This window comes from Cyrtonyx montezumae, unplaced genomic scaffold (genome assembly GCF_038088225.1).
Source record: "Cyrtonyx montezumae isolate F1298 unplaced genomic scaffold, pur_monq_1.0 scaffold_32, whole genome shotgun sequence".
Classification (NCBI taxonomy): domain Eukaryota; kingdom Metazoa; phylum Chordata; class Aves; order Galliformes; family Odontophoridae; genus Cyrtonyx; species Cyrtonyx montezumae.
This window is the reverse complement of record NW_027072037.1, coordinates 155,800-173,836: the sequence shown is the minus strand read 5'-3', so window position 1 is coordinate 173,836 and position 18,037 is coordinate 155,800. Positions and strand designations below refer to the sequence as shown.

The 18,037-nt window shown below is 60.4% G+C and overlaps 3 protein-coding genes across 3 annotated transcripts; 1 reads left to right on the top strand and 2 right to left on the bottom strand.

Moving 5' to 3' along the window:
- Nucleotides 1-125: 125 nt before the first annotated feature.
- LOC136053908 (zinc finger protein 777-like) lies at nucleotides 126-6,802 on the bottom strand. Its single transcript, XM_065744876.1, has 6 exons — nucleotides 6,615-6,802; nucleotides 5,271-5,663; nucleotides 4,010-4,136; nucleotides 3,443-3,556; nucleotides 2,534-2,788; nucleotides 126-1,274 (listed from the first exon to the last, which is right to left on the bottom strand). The coding sequence occupies exons 1-6, from the start codon at nucleotides 6,636-6,638 to the stop codon at nucleotides 184-186; spliced, it is 2,004 nt and encodes a 667-aa protein (XP_065600948.1). The 5' UTR covers nucleotides 6,639-6,802; the 3' UTR covers nucleotides 126-183.
- On the top strand, nucleotides 6,637-9,667 carry LOC136053869 (uncharacterized). The gene is given in 6 exon segments (XM_065744823.1): nucleotides 6,637-6,755; nucleotides 8,217-8,532; nucleotides 8,535-8,827; nucleotides 8,829-8,982; nucleotides 9,183-9,409; nucleotides 9,544-9,667. Coding segments are annotated over 6 exon segments (1,233 nt in total).
- LOC136053912 (zinc finger protein 777-like) lies at nucleotides 9,644-17,506 on the bottom strand. The gene is made up of 6 exons (XM_065744881.1): nucleotides 17,427-17,506; nucleotides 16,898-17,296; nucleotides 15,179-15,305; nucleotides 13,421-13,534; nucleotides 13,059-13,190; nucleotides 9,644-11,793 (listed from the first exon to the last, which is right to left on the bottom strand). The coding sequence occupies exons 1-6, from the start codon at nucleotides 17,448-17,450 to the stop codon at nucleotides 10,892-10,894; spliced, it is 1,698 nt and encodes a 565-aa protein (XP_065600953.1). The 5' UTR covers nucleotides 17,451-17,506; the 3' UTR covers nucleotides 9,644-10,891.
- Nucleotides 17,507-18,037: the final 531 nt, after the last annotated feature.

Here is an 18,037-nt window from a genome sequence, read left to right as displayed (position 1 = left end):
TCATTAATTTATTTCCCATCCGCCGAGCTGCCTCCCGCAGAGCAGCGGCGCTGCCACAAAGCTTCCGAGTGATGTCCATGCCCTGAGCCGGGGGTGGGGGGAGCGGGACAGACAGCGGAGGAGGGCGGGGGAGGGGGGGATGGAGGGATGAAGGGAGGGACGGAGGGGACACGCGGGCAGCCCTCACTCTCCCACGTGCGTCCTCAGGTGGTACTTGAGGGACTGCTTGTAGCGGAAGCACTTGGTGCACTCGGTGCAGGGGTAGGGCCGCTCGCCGGTGTGCGCCCTTTGGTGCTCCAGGAGGTGGTGCTTCTGGGTGAAGTTCTTGCCGCACTCGGTGCAGTGGTAGGGCCGCTCGCCCGTGTGGATGCGCTGGTGCTCCAGGAGGTGGTGCTTGCGGATGAAGCCCTTCCCGCAGACGGCGCAGGCGTGCGGGCGCTCGCGGGTGTGGATGCGGTAGTGGTTGGTGAGCTTGGACTTCTCGCTGAAGGTCTTCTCGCACTGGCTGCACTGGTAGGGCCGCTCGCCGGTGTGAGTCCGCTGGTGCCGCAGGAGGTGGGAGGGCCGCGTGAAGTTCTTCCCGCACTGGGGGCACAGGAAGGCCATCTCGTTCTTGCCGGCGTGGATCCGCTGGTGCATGATGAGGCTGATCTGCAGGCGGAAGCTGCGCCGGCACTCGCCGCACGTGAACGGCCGCTCCCCGACGTGGGTGATCTGGTGCTTGCTGAGGCTGGACTTGTGGCTGAAGCTGCTCTCGCACTCCGAGCACTTGTAGGGCTTCCCCGGGGCCGGCGGCCGCGCCGGGGCCTTGAGGCCGTGCTCGGGGCGTCGCGGGACCCCCACGCCGCGGCGCGTGTGGCTGCGCTGGTGCAGCAGGAACTGCTGCTTGTTGCGGAAGCTGAGGTCGCACTCGTGGCACTCGTAGGGGCCCTCCTTGAGGTGGTTGCGTTGGTGGATCACGAAGTTGATCTTCAGCATGAAGCTCTTCCCGCACTCGGGGCAGATGTAGGGCCGCTCCCTGGTGCGGTTGCGCTGCTGCTGGGCCATGGCCGGCTTCATCTCGCCCGGCTCCCTCTCGCAGGACGGGGTTTTGTGCACGCGGGCGGCCGCCAAACTGCGCGGGGCCGCTTTGGAGCTGCACTGCGCCTCGCAGCCCAGCCCGGCCTCGTGGCTGGGGAACACGGGCGGCTCGCTGCGGCCCGAGAACATGGAGCACGGCTCGTCCGCGTCGTCCTCCTCCTCCTCCTCCTCCGTCTTGATCACGATGCCGTCCTCTGCGGGGGGGGGAAAGGAGAGCACCGTTACGGGCCTGCAGGAGGGACACGGCGGGGTTCAGGGGGCCAAAGGGGCTCTGCAGCCCTGTGTGTGGCCCCCACATCCTCCCCAGCATGAGCAGCTCGTGCCAGCAGCAAGGCAGCAACGAGGCAGCAGACAAGCTGCTCCTTGGACTCCGAGCTCTCAGCCTGGGACCACCTCCTCCTTCAGCATCCCAGGGCCATCATCCTTCCCTGAGGATGGGGTGGGCCCCGGAGGCCGTGGATCCCCCACTGGTGTTATCGACGCCGCTCTCAGTTTTCTCCAAAGCTCAGTTTGCTAAGAGCTGGACACACGGCATGCCCTAAACTGTCACCCTCGGTGGACTTTGTTCCAGGAGAGGCTTCGTGGGAAGGACAGACTGGCTGCCAAAAGGAGCAGCCAACACCGGGCTGCCTTGGAGGCACAGTGCTCCCCCCTACACAGGTCGATGGAGAATGAGTGTTCCCAAGGAGCCGCTCCTCCTGCAGCAGCAGCATCCCCCAGGACTGCTGGGGGGGACACTCCTCCCCGCTTCCCATCCACTCTGCTGGCACAGAGCTCAGGGGCTGAAATACAGAGCTCAGGAGGGTCTCAGCTCTGCCCCTCTCAACAGATGCTTCCCATCTTAACACCACCAAAAGGCAGAGGGTCCACCTGCTCCACACCCCGTGTCCCCCAGCACGGCAGCAGGACGCAGCCAGGAGCTGCCCACTGCGCCCATCCCTCACCCAGCTGAGCAGGGCAGGACTTTGTGAAGACCTCCACCTCTCTCCACCCCAATCTCGCCGTGCCTGCCCTCCCTGCAGCGCTCACATCACAATCTGCTCGCTCTCATCCCTGTCCTCCACACTGCTCTGTGCACCCACGTGTGCAGAGACACAGATCCACGCTGTAAGGTTCGCCCCTCAGTGGGGCTCACACCCCACGAGACCCCCAGTGCCTTCCCATCACACTCTGGTCCCTTCCCATCCCTCCTCTCCGGAGTTCACTCACTCCTTGCTCATGAATAAATGCCTGTTAAACCCCATCCTTGCTCCTGCAGCTCCAACACCTTCCCCTGCCCCAAGCCCCTGGCTTTGCTCCCCTTCCTGCCCCAATCTGTGCTCTGGGCAAAGGCTGCTCACAAAGGGAGACCCAGGGCTGTGCTGAGGACACTCCATCCCCACCGTGCCACAGCTCAGGAGCCCCCACACACTCACTGTGTGCGTGCCTCCTCCCAGACCCCTCCACCCCTCACCTGTGCAGCTCCCGTGGTGCACGATGACCCTCTGGATCTCGTTGTAGTCCCCGACGTACTCGGAGGGGTCTCCCAGGCTGGTGCCCGGCAGCTCTCGGGGTGGGGACACGGAGCCGTAGGGGCTCTCGCAGGCGGCCTCCTCATCCGGGCTCTGGAAGCTGCCCTCCGACTGCCCTGACATCCCGTGCAGCTCTGGGTTTTCAGGGCTGTCCTCTGGAAGCAGCTCTTCTGTTTTGATCACGACCCTGATCCCAGCTGCAGCGAGGAGAGACGCACACCAGCAGTCATCCCCAGGGACCCCAGCAGCCCGTGGCTGCCTCCCAGAGGGCCGTCCCCGCTGCTGTGCCCACCCGTGCTGTGCCCCTGCCCCTCACTCAGCCCCACATAGCACTCCCCACTCACCCCGCTGGCTCCAGTCACTCTGTGCCCACTGCTCAGTCCTCAGGCTGGGGGATTTTCTCATTTAACATCAAATTCTTTGTGACCAAGAGTGTGGGCTGAAGGTGAGAGCGATGCAACCCGGGACACCTCCCAGGCCAATCACCTCCCGGGCTCTGCAGATGTCCCTTTCCCTGTAAGTCTGTCTGCAACGGGCACAGGCAGAGCGGGGTCTGGAAGGCTGTGTCTCCCTCAGCTGGGAGCTGAGCTGGCTCTCCTTTCTCCCCATGCTTCCTTGGACGTGCTCTGACTGCAACGCTCCCCACGCTGACTGCTCCCCGATCCCAGGCTCCTCCTGCCCTGCTTAATGTGCTGAGCCATACCTGGATGTCAAACTGCACAGCAGCCAAACCTTTCCCCTTTCTTTCCAGGACTCCTCCTCCGCCACAGCTCCCAGCAATGAAGCCCCCTCCTGCCCGTGGTGGGGTGGGTGGGCTCCTGCTCCCCCCCTGCCCCCCGTGGCTGCCTCACCTGCGGTGGCATCGGTCATCATCTCGCTCTCCTCCAAGTCCTGCTCATTCCTGACCCGCGGTTCCTCTCCTTGCTCGATCTGGGACAAAACACCAGGTTTGGAAATTGCATAGTCTGTTGAGAGACAGAGGGATGGAGGGGGGGTTACTGGAGAGGGAACGCAGTAATTCCCAATTTCCCAGCTCTCCTTGAGCCCAAAGTGGGGACTCCTCTTACAGCTCCAGCACACAAAGCCCCAACAGATCACAGCTAATGCTGCGTTGGGCAGTTTGGTTTTCCCCTGGGCCAGCACTGGCAGCAGACACAGAGGATGGGGGGAACCGCTCGAGGGGAGGAAATGGCTTTTCAGTGAGTAACCATGGGGGGGTCACTGCTGGGGGGACCACAGGAGCGCTCCACTGGGACAGTGCTCAGAACAAACAGGACATACTGGGAGGGCAGACCTCACACAGCACGACTGGAAACCTCCTCCCATGTTTTGAGGTCTCCTTTTAAAATGGGACATTCGGGTCCTTCTGTTGGAGCAGAACCTCCAGGAAAGGGTCGGGAAGCAGCACCCAGATTTACCCAGCGAGATCAGCGACTCGTAGTTCCCCTTCATCACGTTCTTGTACAGCTCCTTCTGCCACTCCTCCAGCTTCTCCCATTCCTTGTCGTTGAAATAGACGGACACGTCGTCAAACGTCACGGGCACCTGCAAACACAAACACCTGCTCAGTCAAACTGCACTGCCCACCCCCGAGCGTTCAGCACGCTGGGCCTGGCCACGAGCTTCTGTGTGGTGAAGGACCTGCTCCTGTGCACTGAGACACAACTTCCCTGAGCAGCACCGACCTCCTCCTGCCCCCGGCCCAGCTCTGTGGAGGTGACACACCCCTGGAGTACCACACAGAACTGCTATGGCCGGACCTCATCCCTTCTGCCGTGCTGACGTAAAGCCCAGATTCAATTACCCCAGAACTCCAGGGCCCCGAGGTATCATCAGTTGTTGTTTGCAGACCGTCCAGCAGCGGGTGGCAGTTTCTAAGGCCGTTTGCTGAGCTATAATTTCTGCAGATAAATTCAGGATGCGGCCGGAACAGCTCTGCCCCCTGACTCAGCTCGGGGTGCAAACGCCCACTGAGCTCTGCACAGAAGTGGTGATGCTCATTTTCCTGTGCCACCAGCAAACTTTGCTTTTGGGGGAACAGTCACGTCGTGCAAACAGCAGATGAATGAATATTCATGGCAGGCAGCTTTTGTTGCTTTGGAGGCCAAGCTGTGTGAGCAGGCACTGTCCTCCTGCAGGTCTCCATGGTGTGATCCTTCCCTGGGTACCACTGTCACCCATCATCAGGGATCCAGCACCACTCGGTGCCAAACAGAGCTGTGGATCCAGCACCACTCGGTGCCAAACAGAGCTGTGGATCCAGCACCACACGGTGCCAAACAGAGCTGTGGATCCAGCACCGCTCGGTGCCAAACAGAGCTGTGGATCCAGCACCACTCGGTGCCAAACAGAGCTGTGGATCCAGGACCAAACAGTGGCAATGAGAGCGCTGCCAAATCTGTCCTTTGGTTCAGACTCCTATTGTGGTGAGCAGTGAACGGCTGCGGCGCAGCTGTGTGAGCTGCAGATGAAACCTCCTCCCCCGATACCACCCCAGCTCTAGGGACCTTCCATCAGAGGATACTATGAAGCCCAAGCAGTGCCTGAATCCCCCTCCCAGCCCCAATTGGGAGCGGCTCCACTCACAGATGTCCTCCCCCCCCTCTGCCCCACCGCACAGAGCACTCGGGGGGCAGCAATGCCCGCTCCCCGCCCTCACCACAGTCCGGGCACTGTTACCTTGGGGACCTCTCCCTTCCTGCCGGGGGGCAGGCGCAGGATCCAGAAGTTCCTGTTCTTCAGCAGGTTCTCCATGTTCTCCAGGCGCCTCTGCAGCAGCCCGTACTCCTGGATCAGGGTGCCCAGCGCTGCACACTTGCTCTCCAGCTGGTTCCCCAGCTCCGTCGCCGTTTTCTCACAATCGATCAGCTTCTTCTCGGCCACCCCGGTGCGGCCCTCCAGGTCCAGCAGGCGGGTGGCATGGGAGTCCACCTTCCTCTCCACCGCCTGCACGGCCGTCACCACCGTCAGGGACAGCTCCGCCGTCTGCGTCTCCCGCTCCGAGGTGCGCTCCGGGCCGGCGCGCGGCTGGAAGGGCGAAGGGCAGCGCGGCCGCATCCTCAGCTCCGGAACCTGTGGGGATGGGGTGTCACAGGGGTGGCTGCAACCTTGGGGACGTGCCCCGTGGGTTGGGAACAGTGAGCGTGCGGACCCACTGGGCTGGGGAACCCCAGGGGGACAGTCAAAGGCTGGGGACGCTCAGGGGTGGGGATCTCCATAGGGTGGGAACATCGAGGGTTGGGGACTCCCGTGGGGTGAGGACAGCCATAGGCTGAGAACCCCAATAGGTCGGGGATCCCCTGGGCTGGGGACCCCCCAGAAGTTGGGGTCACTCAAAGGATGGGGACATTGGTAGGTTGGGGACCTCCACAGCGTGGGGTGAAGCATCCTTAGATCGGTAGGGATATCCCTGCCCCCTGCTCGCATTGAGCAGCTTCCAGCCCCGAGGGACGGGAAGGGGGACAGAGGTGACACTGGGGTAAGGAGGGGTGGAGGGGGACAGCCGAGCCCCGTTGCCATGGGGACAAAGAGGTGACACCCGGGGATGAAGACCGGGGAGGGGGGGGGGGGGGTGAGGTGGTCTGGCGCTGTCACCCAGACGTGTCGCCATGGGGACAGGGAGGTGACACGGGGGGCAGACGGCCGAGCTGTCACGAAGGGGGGGTGATGGGGGAGGTGGGGGGGCGCCGGCACTGGGGAGCGGTGACAACGGGGGGGGGAGGCCCCGACGGCCCCACCGCCGCCCCCACCCCCACCCCCCCGAGCAGGGTCCGACCGCCGGTACCGGGGTTGGGGGGTGGGGGGAGCGGCCCCGAAGGGGAGCTCCGCGCCGGGAAGGGCGCTCCGTCCCCGCTGCGGCCCTCCCGGCGCCGCCCCCGACGGCAGCGCCGACGCCGAGGCCCGGCCCGGCCCGGCCCGGCCGCCTCCCTCCGCCGCGGCCTCGACGGCGCGGCCCGCCCCGACGTGCGGCCCTGAGGCTGCGGGGCCGGGCCTCCCCCCCCCCCACCCCGGGCGGGCCCTTACCTGAGCGGGAGCCCCCTCGGCCATGGCCCTTTGTTCCCTGCCCGGTGCCCCGGGGGGGCCGCGGCCGGGAGGATCCGGCGCCCGTTCGCTGTTTCACCTCCGCCCGCCGCCGCCGCCGGGCATCGGGCAGCGCCCGGGGAGGTGCGGAGCGGAGCGGCGCGGCGGGGCGGGGGGGCGGCGGGGCTGCGGCGGGGCGGGGGCGCGGCCCGGCCGGACCTCGGGGCGGCTGTGCTGGTTGGGGGGGGGGGGGGGAGGGGGGGGGCGTTTGAGACTGAGCGGCTCCGGGTCCCGGCTCCGCCGCTCCGCGCTCCGCGCTCCGGCCCCGCCGCTGCCCCGCCGCGCCGGCAGGGGGCGGGCGGGCCGCCGTCCGCCGCCGCGCGGGCCGCGCCGGGGGCCGCAGCCGGGCGGGGCGGAGCGGAGCCGGGGGCGCCCTCCGCCGCAACAGCGCCCCCTACCGGACCGACGGCATCACCGCGCCCCGTCGGGGCGGCCCCGCAGAGCGACCCCCCCCCGCCCCCACCCCGCGGCGTCGCGGCCCGGTGCGAAATGGCGGCCGGAGGGCGGCGTTGTCATGGAGACCGCCCCCCCCCCATCCTCTCAACGCGCGGCATCCCCGACATTTCCTCCCGCGGTTGTGCCCCGCGCCGCCGTCGGGGCTCCGTGAGATGCGGAGATGGGAACGCGCCTCTGCCCGCGGGGATGGCGAGCGGCCCCGGCCCGGCCCTTCTTTGTCCCATCCGTCCTCTGGGATTTCACACAGTCTCATCCCCCCCCCTCCCCTCCCCTCCATCCTATTCCCATCCCGAAGCGTCCCATCCTGTCTCATTCACCCTGCCCGTCCTGCCCCATCCTTGTCGCGTCTCTTCCATCCTGTCCTGTCCCACGCTGTCACGTTCTCCCATCCCATCCCCTCCCATCCCATCCCCTCCCATCCCCTCCCCTCCCTTCGTGTCTCATCCACCCTCCCCCCAATCCCATTCTGCCCTCTCCCATTCTGTCCTATGCTGTCATGTTATTTCACCCCATCCCATTTTGTCATAGCCTGTCCTCCCCTGACCCATCTCCTTCCATCCCATCCTGCCTGCCTCATCCCATCCATACCAATCTCTCACTGTCCTATCCCATCCCATCCATTCTGTCCTATTGTGCTCTCATCCCACCCCACCCCACCCGTCTCATCCCATCTTGTCTCCTCTCATCTCTTTCCCTCCTGTCCTACCACATCCCTTCCCATCCACTCCACCACAACCCACCCATCCCATCAGTCTCATCCTGTCCCATCCCATCCATCCTCTCTTATCTCAAATCCTGCCTTGTCCCATCCACTTTTCCCCATTAATTCTGCCCCTCCCGTTCCACCCCATCCTTTTCTGCCCCATGCTTTCACGTTCTCTCACTCCATCCCCTTCTTTCCCATCCCATCCATTTCATTATATCCCATCTTTCTCATCCCATCCCATCCCCTCCATCTTCTCTGATCTCCCAGCCTGTCTTGGCCCACCCCACCCATCCTGCTTTCATGTGCCCTCATCCACCCCATCCCATCCTTCTGATTCCCATCTCACCACATCCCACCCTATTTCATCTACCTTGCCCCATCAGTTCTCCCCTGCCCTGTTCCATCCTGCACCATCCCATCCTGTCCCACACTGCCATTCTCACCCCATTCTGTTCCATCCCACCCCAACCTGTCTGTCCTGTCCCGTCACATCCATCCTGTTCTGTCTCATCCTATCCTATTGTCCCACCTGATCTTGCCTCCCCCCATCCCATTCTGTCCTGCCCTGTTGTTACACCCCCCCATGTTCCATCCATCCCATATCTCACCCTATACTGTTCTATTCCACCCCACCTTGTGCCACCCTACCCAGCCCACTGTATCCCATCTCACCCACTCCATCCCACACATCCCATCCTGTTCCATCCCATCCACACTCTGACCTCTCACACCACCTTGTCCCACCACATCCATCCTGTTCTATCATGCCTTAATCCCATCCCATCCTGTTCCATCCCATCCATCTTATTCCCACCCCATCCTACCCCATGTGTCTCATCCTGTCCATCCCATCCCATCCCATCCCATCCCATCCCATCCCACCCCACCCCACCCCACCCCATCCCATCCATACTCTGATCTCTCACACCACCTCGTCCCATCCCATCCATCCTGTCCCGCTGTGCTCTCACCCCATCCCATCCATTTTATTCCCACCCCGTCAATCCCACCCTGCCCCATCCCATCCCGGCACAGCCGTGTGTTCTCAGTCCCACCCAGGCCCCAAACGTGGCACGAGGCCTCGTTCCTACTCCTGACCCTGGGGACCCCTGGCATGGGGTGACCGTGAGGGGAAGTCAGCGAGGATGGGCAGAAAACCACTGGATTGTGGAAGAAAGGAGGGGATGAGGGGGATGGGATGAGGCAGCGATGCTAACGGGGGCACACAGTGCCCACCAGCCCAAGCTTTGGGGCACAATGACAGTGGGTACCCAAACTGGGAGCCCCTGTCCAGATATGTGCTTGTATTTATTTATTGTGTACATGTTCTAATCTTTTTGTGCCCTTAGAAAACCCACATCGGCCCCACAGGGATGAGGACAAGGCCACCACTGCTGTCCCACATCCCAGCTCCAGCCAGGAACGATGGGAGCAGGTTGCTCAACCCCGGGCCAGGGGGGTGGGACAGCTGCCAGAGGCAGCAGAAGCTGGGCAGCCACCCAGGAGCTGCTCCCGGGTGGGACAAGGAGGAAACAGAGCTTCCGCTGCAGCCAGCACCAACACGCGGCCTCCCAGGGCACGGCTGGGGCTGCCACCCTGCAGCACAGTGCTCTGCAGCAGGGGACGGGCGGCCAACGTGCTGGGGGGGCACACAGCGAGGGGGCAGTGCTAGTGTGTGTGCACGGTGCAGCCCCCGCCTCCCTCGTGCAGTGCAGTGGCTCTGCAGTCCCCTGGAAACGGTGGCCACGAGCAGAGCTGTGCGCAGCTGTCACCACGAGAGGGGCACGCCGTCACCCACCCCACACACGGCTTCGGAACGGAAACACTGTATTGACGGACCTTACAAAAGTTATTACAAAACACAACCACTAATCAGCAGCCAACGATACACAGCGGAGGAGACACTGCTCACGGTCACCTTGAGGACAACACCACTTAGTTCTGAACTCAACCGATATTTACAGACTGAAAAACTCTGGTCAGTTACTGCATACATTGAAGTGTTTCAGATCAACGGTGAAATATAGTGCCACACATTTCATCGTATTATTATAATAATAATAATTAATAATAATAACAACGACGACGACGACGACGTACTACTTCTAGGTTAACTAAAAACCGAACAGCTCTTTACAGGGGTTAGAAGTTCCTTTCACTTGTCTGACTTCCTGAGTGTGAGACCAAACCCAGTAATAAAAGAACAGTAAAACCATCTTTGCAGAGGGGAGTTCCTGCAGCGGCGCTGCTCCCTCGGGCCAGAGGGAAACGACAGCCCGAGAGGTGCAAGCAATGTCACAGAATGTCCTTCCAGGAACAGAGACATCTCCTCTTCGGGTCAGACCCGACCTCTGCACATCCACACGCTGCCTCTCCCGACTCCTCCTGCTCCGATGTCTTCAGCCCTTTCTCCTTCCCGAGCTCTCCTCCTCCACCTTCCTTCTCTCACCTTGCTCTCCGCTGCTCTCTCCTCTCTGCTTTTCTGCCTTCGACAAGTTCTTCGACGCCCCTGCCCACGGCTCTGCTTTGCCTCTCTCCCCTTGATGGCAGCCCGGCCTCGTGGCGTGGGACTGCTGCTCGAGGTGCGTCAACGCAGCCGGAGCGGGCGGCCCGGGAACGGCATCTTCCCTCCCTCCCTCGTCCAGCCTTGCGGTGAAACGAGCAGAAAAAGAACGAAAGCGAATGCTTGTCACTCCTGAATATGCACAAAGATAGGTGGGGAAACACCTGCTAAATACAGATCCCCAGAGAACCTCTCAGGAGCATTCTCTCACAGGCAAAATCCAAACCTGCACAGGGGACAACTAGTACGAGGCCTACGCTGCCACGAAGTCCCACGTAACCCCGCGGGGTTCAAGAGGTGCCCAGGCCTTCGTATCAGAGTTTTTGTTTTTGTTTTGTTTGTCTTAGAGGAATTCCTATGATGCTTCACAAAGCGAGCTTGGTAGCGAGACCACATGGATTAGCTGCGACACAAGTTCACCTCCCATCACGCTGCACGTCCACCGGCTACAGACCGATCCGCCCCTGCGAGCCCTTCCGCCCCGGCCACCCGCTGCTACTGCTTAGTTTCTGTCTTCAAACAGAACAGGCCGGTCTGAGTGGCCGACTCCAGGTTGTGCTGCAACGACGACTCATCCATGGGCCGGGGGTTGCGGGAGTGGATTTTCTGGTGACAATTCAGTGATTCTTTGTAGCGGAAGTGCTTCCCGCACACGGGACATTGGTAGGGGGTCTCCCCGGTGTGGACACGCCAGTGCTTGAGCAGGTGGTCCCGGCGGATGAAGCTCTTCCCACACTCCGTGCACTGGTACGGCCGCTCCCCCGTGTGGATGCGCTGATGGCGGATGGCTTTGGAGAGGTCCCGGAAGTCCTTCCCGCAGTAGGTGCAGGTCAGCGGCCCGTCGCCCTTCCCCGTGTGGAGCTTCTGGTGCAAGATGAGGCTGACCTCCAGGCTGAAGCTCTCTTTGCACTGCGAGCAGGTGTAGGGCCTTTCCACCATGTTGTTGGGCCTGACGAAGCCGTACTTGAAAGCGGAGCCCTTCTCCGAATTGGCGCGCTTGGACGGTCGGGAGCGTTGGCCTTTGGCTTTGGATTTCTGCCTGAAGCTTTCCCCGGCCTCCAGAGAAGTGCAGGCCTCCTCGTCCACGTGCGCTCTCTGATGGGCCGCGAAGAGCTCCTTGTCCAGGAAGCTCTGCCCACACTCGCAGCAGATGTACGGCCCCTCCTCTGCGGCCACTTCCTCGGGAGCTTCCTTCTTTGACAGTTCCCTCCCACGACGCGAGGAGCGCCTGAGCCCATTGCCCGCCGCAGCCCTCTGCTGCGGGCCCGACCCACTGCGGCTCTTGCTGCTCGGCTTCAACTCTTCCTCTGGGTTTGAGAAAACATCATCCCACTTCCCCGCTAACGAGCCAGGGAGCTCGAGGCTGTCGGGAGACTCCTCGTCGCACTGCTGCGCATCTGGCGGAGCAGAGACACCCATGTCATTTCTCTGAGATAAGAACAGCCTCGCTATTTACACTGCGGCTCTTTCGGGGCAGAGGTGATCTCTGCTTCGTGCACTTCAAGACAGAACGTGGCAGCACAGTGCCAAGCGGGAGCTAAGCAGTACTGCAATGCAAGTAAAGCCAAAACGTTTTGACTTCTTAGCTCAGACAGATGACGAGACCTGTCTAGACCTACACAAAGGGAAAGAGTGGGTTTCTCAGCTGGAGGTGAACCAGGCCACGTCACTGAGCACGTGGCATGGGATAAAGACAAAAAAAAGTACAAGGGGAATAAAACCTCTTTTCCTCTGGGGCTCGTACAGTGTTTGGACCTGGGGCTGAATGATCTCCCATGGTAACTCAGAGCTCCTGCCAATGACCCCAGCAAGCAGGATGAAAATTGCACAGAAGATCTGGAGGTATAGGAAAGAGGTCTGAAAAAAGCACAGGTTTCTGCAGTGCATAAAGATAAAGGCGTGCTCACATTTGCACACATAGAGCAGACTGCTCAGCATTCCCCGTCACGGGGCTCTCCATTCACTTGTCACTCTGCCAAACACCTCAATCTGCAGCTCAAGAACGGGCTGACTGGTTTGCATCAGGCTGAAACTGAAGAAAAGCATCGGCCAGGGCAGCTCACAGAGCAGCTGTGAGAATAAGGCCAGGAAAGCAAAGCCAGGTCCTAGCAGGGTGCGCTTCCCCAGGCGGCTTCTGTGCTCCCATGCCTCAAAGCAGGGACATGGAGGGACAGGCAGCGACAAGGACGTGCCCTGTGATAAAAGCCTCACATTTGGCTGACAAATAAAAGCTGTGAAAAAATATCACTTTACACATTCGTGGAAAAGGCTTGCAAGAACACTGCTGCTAAAGCCACCGAAGCTTGCCTGCTCTTTGCGTGCTCCAGCCCCTCTCTGCTTCCTAGCTGGCCAAACTGGTGGCACCTCACTGAGCAACACAACACTGTGCAGGTGCCCTGCACCCCCAGCCAGCCCACAGCTGCTTTTGCAGCCCACTGCTCGTGTACCAGAGCTCCTTCTGCATGTGTGTCATCCATCTGCCACGGCTGTTATCCAGCTCCCATGCTGAGATGAGGCAAGCCTGGCAGAGACCACAATGATGGCAGGGACTCCTGCAGGGACAGGGCCCAGCCAGAGCCAAGAGCCTGAGAGTGCCTCTATCCACCCCTCTGCCACTCCAGCTCTGCACAGCACTCAGTGAAGCCCTGCGCTTCTAACTCACATGTATTGGGGGCTTCCATGCTCTCTTCTTCTTCTTCCTCTTCCTCTTCTTCTTCAGAACCGTAGTGACTTTCGGCCAGGGTATCTTCATATTTACTCCACGAGTTGTCATCAGGACCGGGGAAGAAAAACTCTGTGCACGGGAGGAAGAACAACTTGAGTTTACTCTCACACCTTCCAGCTGCTTTACAGAGGGTTTCAGGAGAGATGACAGCAGCAGCAAGGAGCTGGCTGGGACAGTAAAGCTCACAGACAGTGCTGGCAAAACTCATCAGCAGAAGCAAGAGAAAGAACACAAAGAGACCGTAGGAGCTGCATCTGCTTTCCATCACCCCACTGCAACCCAGGAACTTTCTGTCTCACCGGTGCTGGGATCCGTAGGGGTTTCTCCTCCCTCAGAGTCATCCTGGTCCTCAGCGTTGGGATCCTCTCCTTGCTCAATCCGTGACAGGAGGTCAGGTTTTGAAATTGCAGTATCTGTATGTTAAAAAAAAAAAAGAAAAAGAAAAAGAAAAGAATCAGAATGTTTCCTTTGTCCCTTCAGGACAGAGAGTCTTAAACCTTCACCCACCAACCTTCCTTCACTGCCGGGGAGGACGGGGAATGGAAAGAGAGACTTAAGAAGATGCTCTCAGATGCCTGCACCGCTCACCTTGTCTGAGCCCTGGGACAACGAGCAGACTGCAGGAGCACACTCTGCTCAGGTGAGGAGCAGTTCCCAGCCTGCAGCGCGAGGAGCAGAATAAGAAAATGCATCTGTGCTTACCTTCAGGCCTCCTCTCTTCTCCTCTGTGCTAAAGTCCGCGGATCCACTGCAATGGGAGCTTCAGCTTGGGGTCAGAACCAGAGCTGTCAGCCAGCGGCAGCAGCGGAGGTGCCCTCCCCACACGGTTCCCTCCAGCCCCGGATTGCCACAGCCAGAACCGTTCCTTCCTACTCGTCCGAGTCACATGCTGCTTGTGGATTTTGGTGGGGGAAATGGGAAAATTAAAATTTCCCCTAGCATGGAGAGCGGAAACTTAATTTTGAAACAACAAGCGTGAGCCTCTGGGTATTCATTTCCACCACTGCTCTGCCGGATCCATTAGCCTTAACGAGGACCTAGCCTTAAACCCAATTCATCAAAACAAAGGGAACCTTCAGATTAAGCACAGATACATTTTTCTAAGCTCCGGGCTCAGACCCACAGATCCTTTCCAGTGGGACTTTTACAATCCTGCACCTTCACAGCAGGATTGTTGTTTACACAGATTTATCCTTTGCCTTTTTCTCTCGTACGCAGGGACTGTCCAAATATATATATATGTATTAAATTAAAAAAAAAAGCTGGAAAGATGTTGCTTGTACAGAATTGGAGGGCAAGATGGCTGTCTGCCAGAGATCTGTGCACCCACGTGGATACCAGCCAAGGCAGCACCATTTCTCAAAACACACAGGTGCCCAAAGCCCTCGTGAGAGCTCCCAGAGGTGCAGCACGGTCCCACAGCCAGGACTAGAGGAGTCAGCAGGGCACAATTCGTGCAACACAGAACTTTGCTGCCCTGAGCCATCAGGAGTGAAAGCAGAAGGCTGAGACCTGCAGGAGCAGACGTCTGCACAAGAATTGTTCTCCAGAGCCAGGCTGGGGGAGAGGCAGAGCACCAAGGCAGACAAACGGTGCTCTCCTGCCCTAGGAAGTGTTCTGCCAATGGGAGGGCAGGTCTACAGACAAGGCTGGGAAGAACTGCTGGTACTCGCCCGAAGCAGCAGCGAGCTGATGCACCCAGCACAGTAGATCTGGGGACCTTTGCATCACCACAAAGCTCCCCTTTTTCCCACTGTTACTGAGTCTGAGGGTCTCTCACTTCCCTCCTCCTCATAACCCAGGTCCTCTCACGGCTCCTGGTGGATGGCCAGAGACCAGCAGACAGACAGAGTCCCTGCTCTGCTCAAAGCATCCATCCACTGCACCTCTAGCACAGTGAGGAGCAAGGCGCTGATTTCTGGGGCTGCTACTGAAAGTCAGTGTAAGCCCTGACCAGAACTGCTCACCACCCACCCTCCCACATCCACCAGGCACAGCCCGGCCCTGGAGGACCTATGATACCAAAAAGCACCAGGGAAGCCCCAGCCAGCCTTTACCCATAGAGATCACAGCTTCGTAGTTGCCCTTCATGATGTGCCTGTAAAGCTCTTTCTGCCACTCGTTCAAGTTCTTCCACTCGTCCTCAGAGAAGCTGAACGAAGTGTCGTTAAATGCCATGGGGACCTGCAATTAGAAGCACATTCAGTTGTCCTCATAGAAAAGTTAAGGTGGGAAAGGACCCTAAAGGTCGTCTAGTTCCACCCACTCTGCTGTGGGCTGGTTGCCCCCCAGCTCAGGCTCCCCAGGGTCCAACCACTGCCTCGGGTACCTCCAGGGGTGGGCAACACAGCCCTGGGCAGTGCCAGCACCCCATTGCCTCCTGGTAAAGAACCTCTGCTCAACATCCCACCTAAATCTCCCCTCTTTAAGTTTAAAGCCATTCCCCCCTTGCCCTGTAGCGATCTGTTTGTATAAAAAGTCCCTCTTCCTCCTGTTTATAAGCTCCCTTTATGTACTAGAAAGGCCACAGTGAGCTCTTCCTGGTACTTTCTTTTCCTCCAAGCTGAACACCCCAGGCCCCTGGGCCTGTCTTCACAGCAGAAGTGCTCCAACCTCTGAGCAACTTGGTGGCCTCCTCTGGATCCGCTCCAAGAGCCTCTTGTTGCAAACATCCAAGGCCTGGCTCACACCTTCAGCTCAGCTCTGTCAGCTTGGTGAAGGGATACAATGGTGTTTTCCCCCCCACCTGCCTAAGCCTTGCCCCCCATTCAACCTCCCTATGCTTCAGATGACATGTCACGCACAGCATTCAACACAAGCTCCTTTCCTGCTCAATTTTTGACACAATTCTGCTGCAATCTCCTCTGAATGAGAAACGGGTGTGCATCTGCAAATACAGACAGGGATGTGGGGATGAGCCACACCGCGTCTCTCTGCCTGACCCAAACAGCAACCCATGCATGCACAAGGGTGTGCAGCCACACAGCAGGACCTGTGCTGGTGCTCCCAACAAGCAGGTGAGCTGTGCACTGGTCATCCACAACAGCTGGAGCCTGGAGCAACTCCCTGACAGGGAAAAGGCTGAAATCCCTGAGGCTGTTCAGACTGGAGAAGGCTGAGAGGGGAACTCAGCAACGTATATAAATGTTTAATGGGTGAGGGAAACGAGGCCAGGATTTTTTCAGCAGTGCTCAGCAACACAACAAAAGGCAACGAGCATAAACTGGAACATAGGAACATCTCTCTGCCTGAACACGAGGAGGAGTTTCTGTAGCGTGAAGGTGGCAGAGCCCTGGCACAGGCTGCCCAGAGGTGGTGGAGTCTCCTCTGGAGATATCCAAAACCCACCTGGACACTTCCCCACACACACTGCTCTGGGTACCTGCATTAGACAGGGGTTGGACTGGGGGAGTTGCAGAGGTCTCTTCCAACTCCTGTGGTTCTGGGAATCTGCATAAGGAGCACAACCTCTGTACCACAACACAGAATCACTGAGATTGATGAAGATCTCTGTGATCCCCAAGTCCAACCCTAACTCTCCACTACCACGCTCACCAAACCATGTCCCTCTCCCACGGTTCTTGAACACTCTTCAAGGATGGTGATCCCCCCCTCTCCCTGGGCAGCCCATCCCTAATATCCAACCCGATCTTCCCCTGGTCCAATCTGATGCCATCATCCCTCGTCCTATCATCCGGGAGCAGAGGCTGACCCCGCCTCACTACCACCTCACCCGGGTGAGATGAGGTCTGTAACACAGCCCAGGGCCCCGTTACCTTGGGGACTTCCCCCTTAGCCCCCGGGGGCAGGCGCAGGATCCAGAAGTTCCTGTTCTTCAGCAGGTTCTCCATGTTCTCCAACCTCTTCTGCAGCTGCCCGTACTCCTGGATGAGGGTACCCAGGGCCGTCCACTTGCTCTCCAGCTGGTTGCCGAACTCCACGGCCGTCCTCTCGCAGCCGATCAGCTTGCTCTCGGCCATCCTCATCCTGCCCTCCAGGTTCATCAGCTGGGCCGCCTGGGCCTCCACCTTCCTGTCCACGGCCTGCACCTCCGTCACCAGCGTCACCGAGATCTCGGCGGCGGGCAGCTCGGCCTCCCCGCCGGGCCCCTCCTCGGGGGCGGCCAGAGGTTGTTCCAGAGACAGCTCCTGGGGCTCCATGGCCCACTCCAGGTCCTGAGGAGGGAGACGCGGACATCGGTAATGGGCCGGGCCGGGCCCGCCCGCGGGCTCTGTGGGAAGCCCGGGGGTGGTGGGGGGGAGGGGGGGCCCGGCGCGGGCGCGGAGCGAGGCGGGAAACGCTTACCTGAGCGGGAGCCCACTCGGTCATGGCCCTGACGAGCACGGAGGAGCGGAGCGGAGCTGAGCGGAACGGGACCGGGAGGGGCCGGGCGGGGCGGGGCGGGGTGGGGCCGGGAGGAGTGGGGCGGCGGCGGCGCGGGCCCGGCGCCTCTCAGCAGCGGCGGAGCACAGCGGCCATGGCGCGAGCGCGGCGCACGCTGGGAGCGGCGGGGCGGGGCCACAGCGCCCCCTGGCGGCCGGGAGGAGACGGTGCGTGGTGCCGCGGCGCGACGGCGCGGCGGTGCGACAGAGACAGGCCGTGCGACAGCGCGACAGCGCGACAGCCTGAGCCGCAGCACTGCGACAGCGCGACAGCCTGAGCCGCAGCACTGCGACAGTGCGACAGTGCGACAGCCTGAGCCGCAGCACTGCGACAGTGCGACAGCGCGACAGCCTGAGCCGCAGCACTGCGACAGTGCGACGTCTGAGCTGCAATGGTGTGACCGTGTGACAGTGTGACAGCCTGAGCTGCAGCAGTGTGACAGCACAACCCTGCGACAGTCTGAGCCGCAGAGGTGTGACAGCACGACAGCGTGACAGCCTGAGCCACAGCAACGTGACAGTGCAGCAGCACAA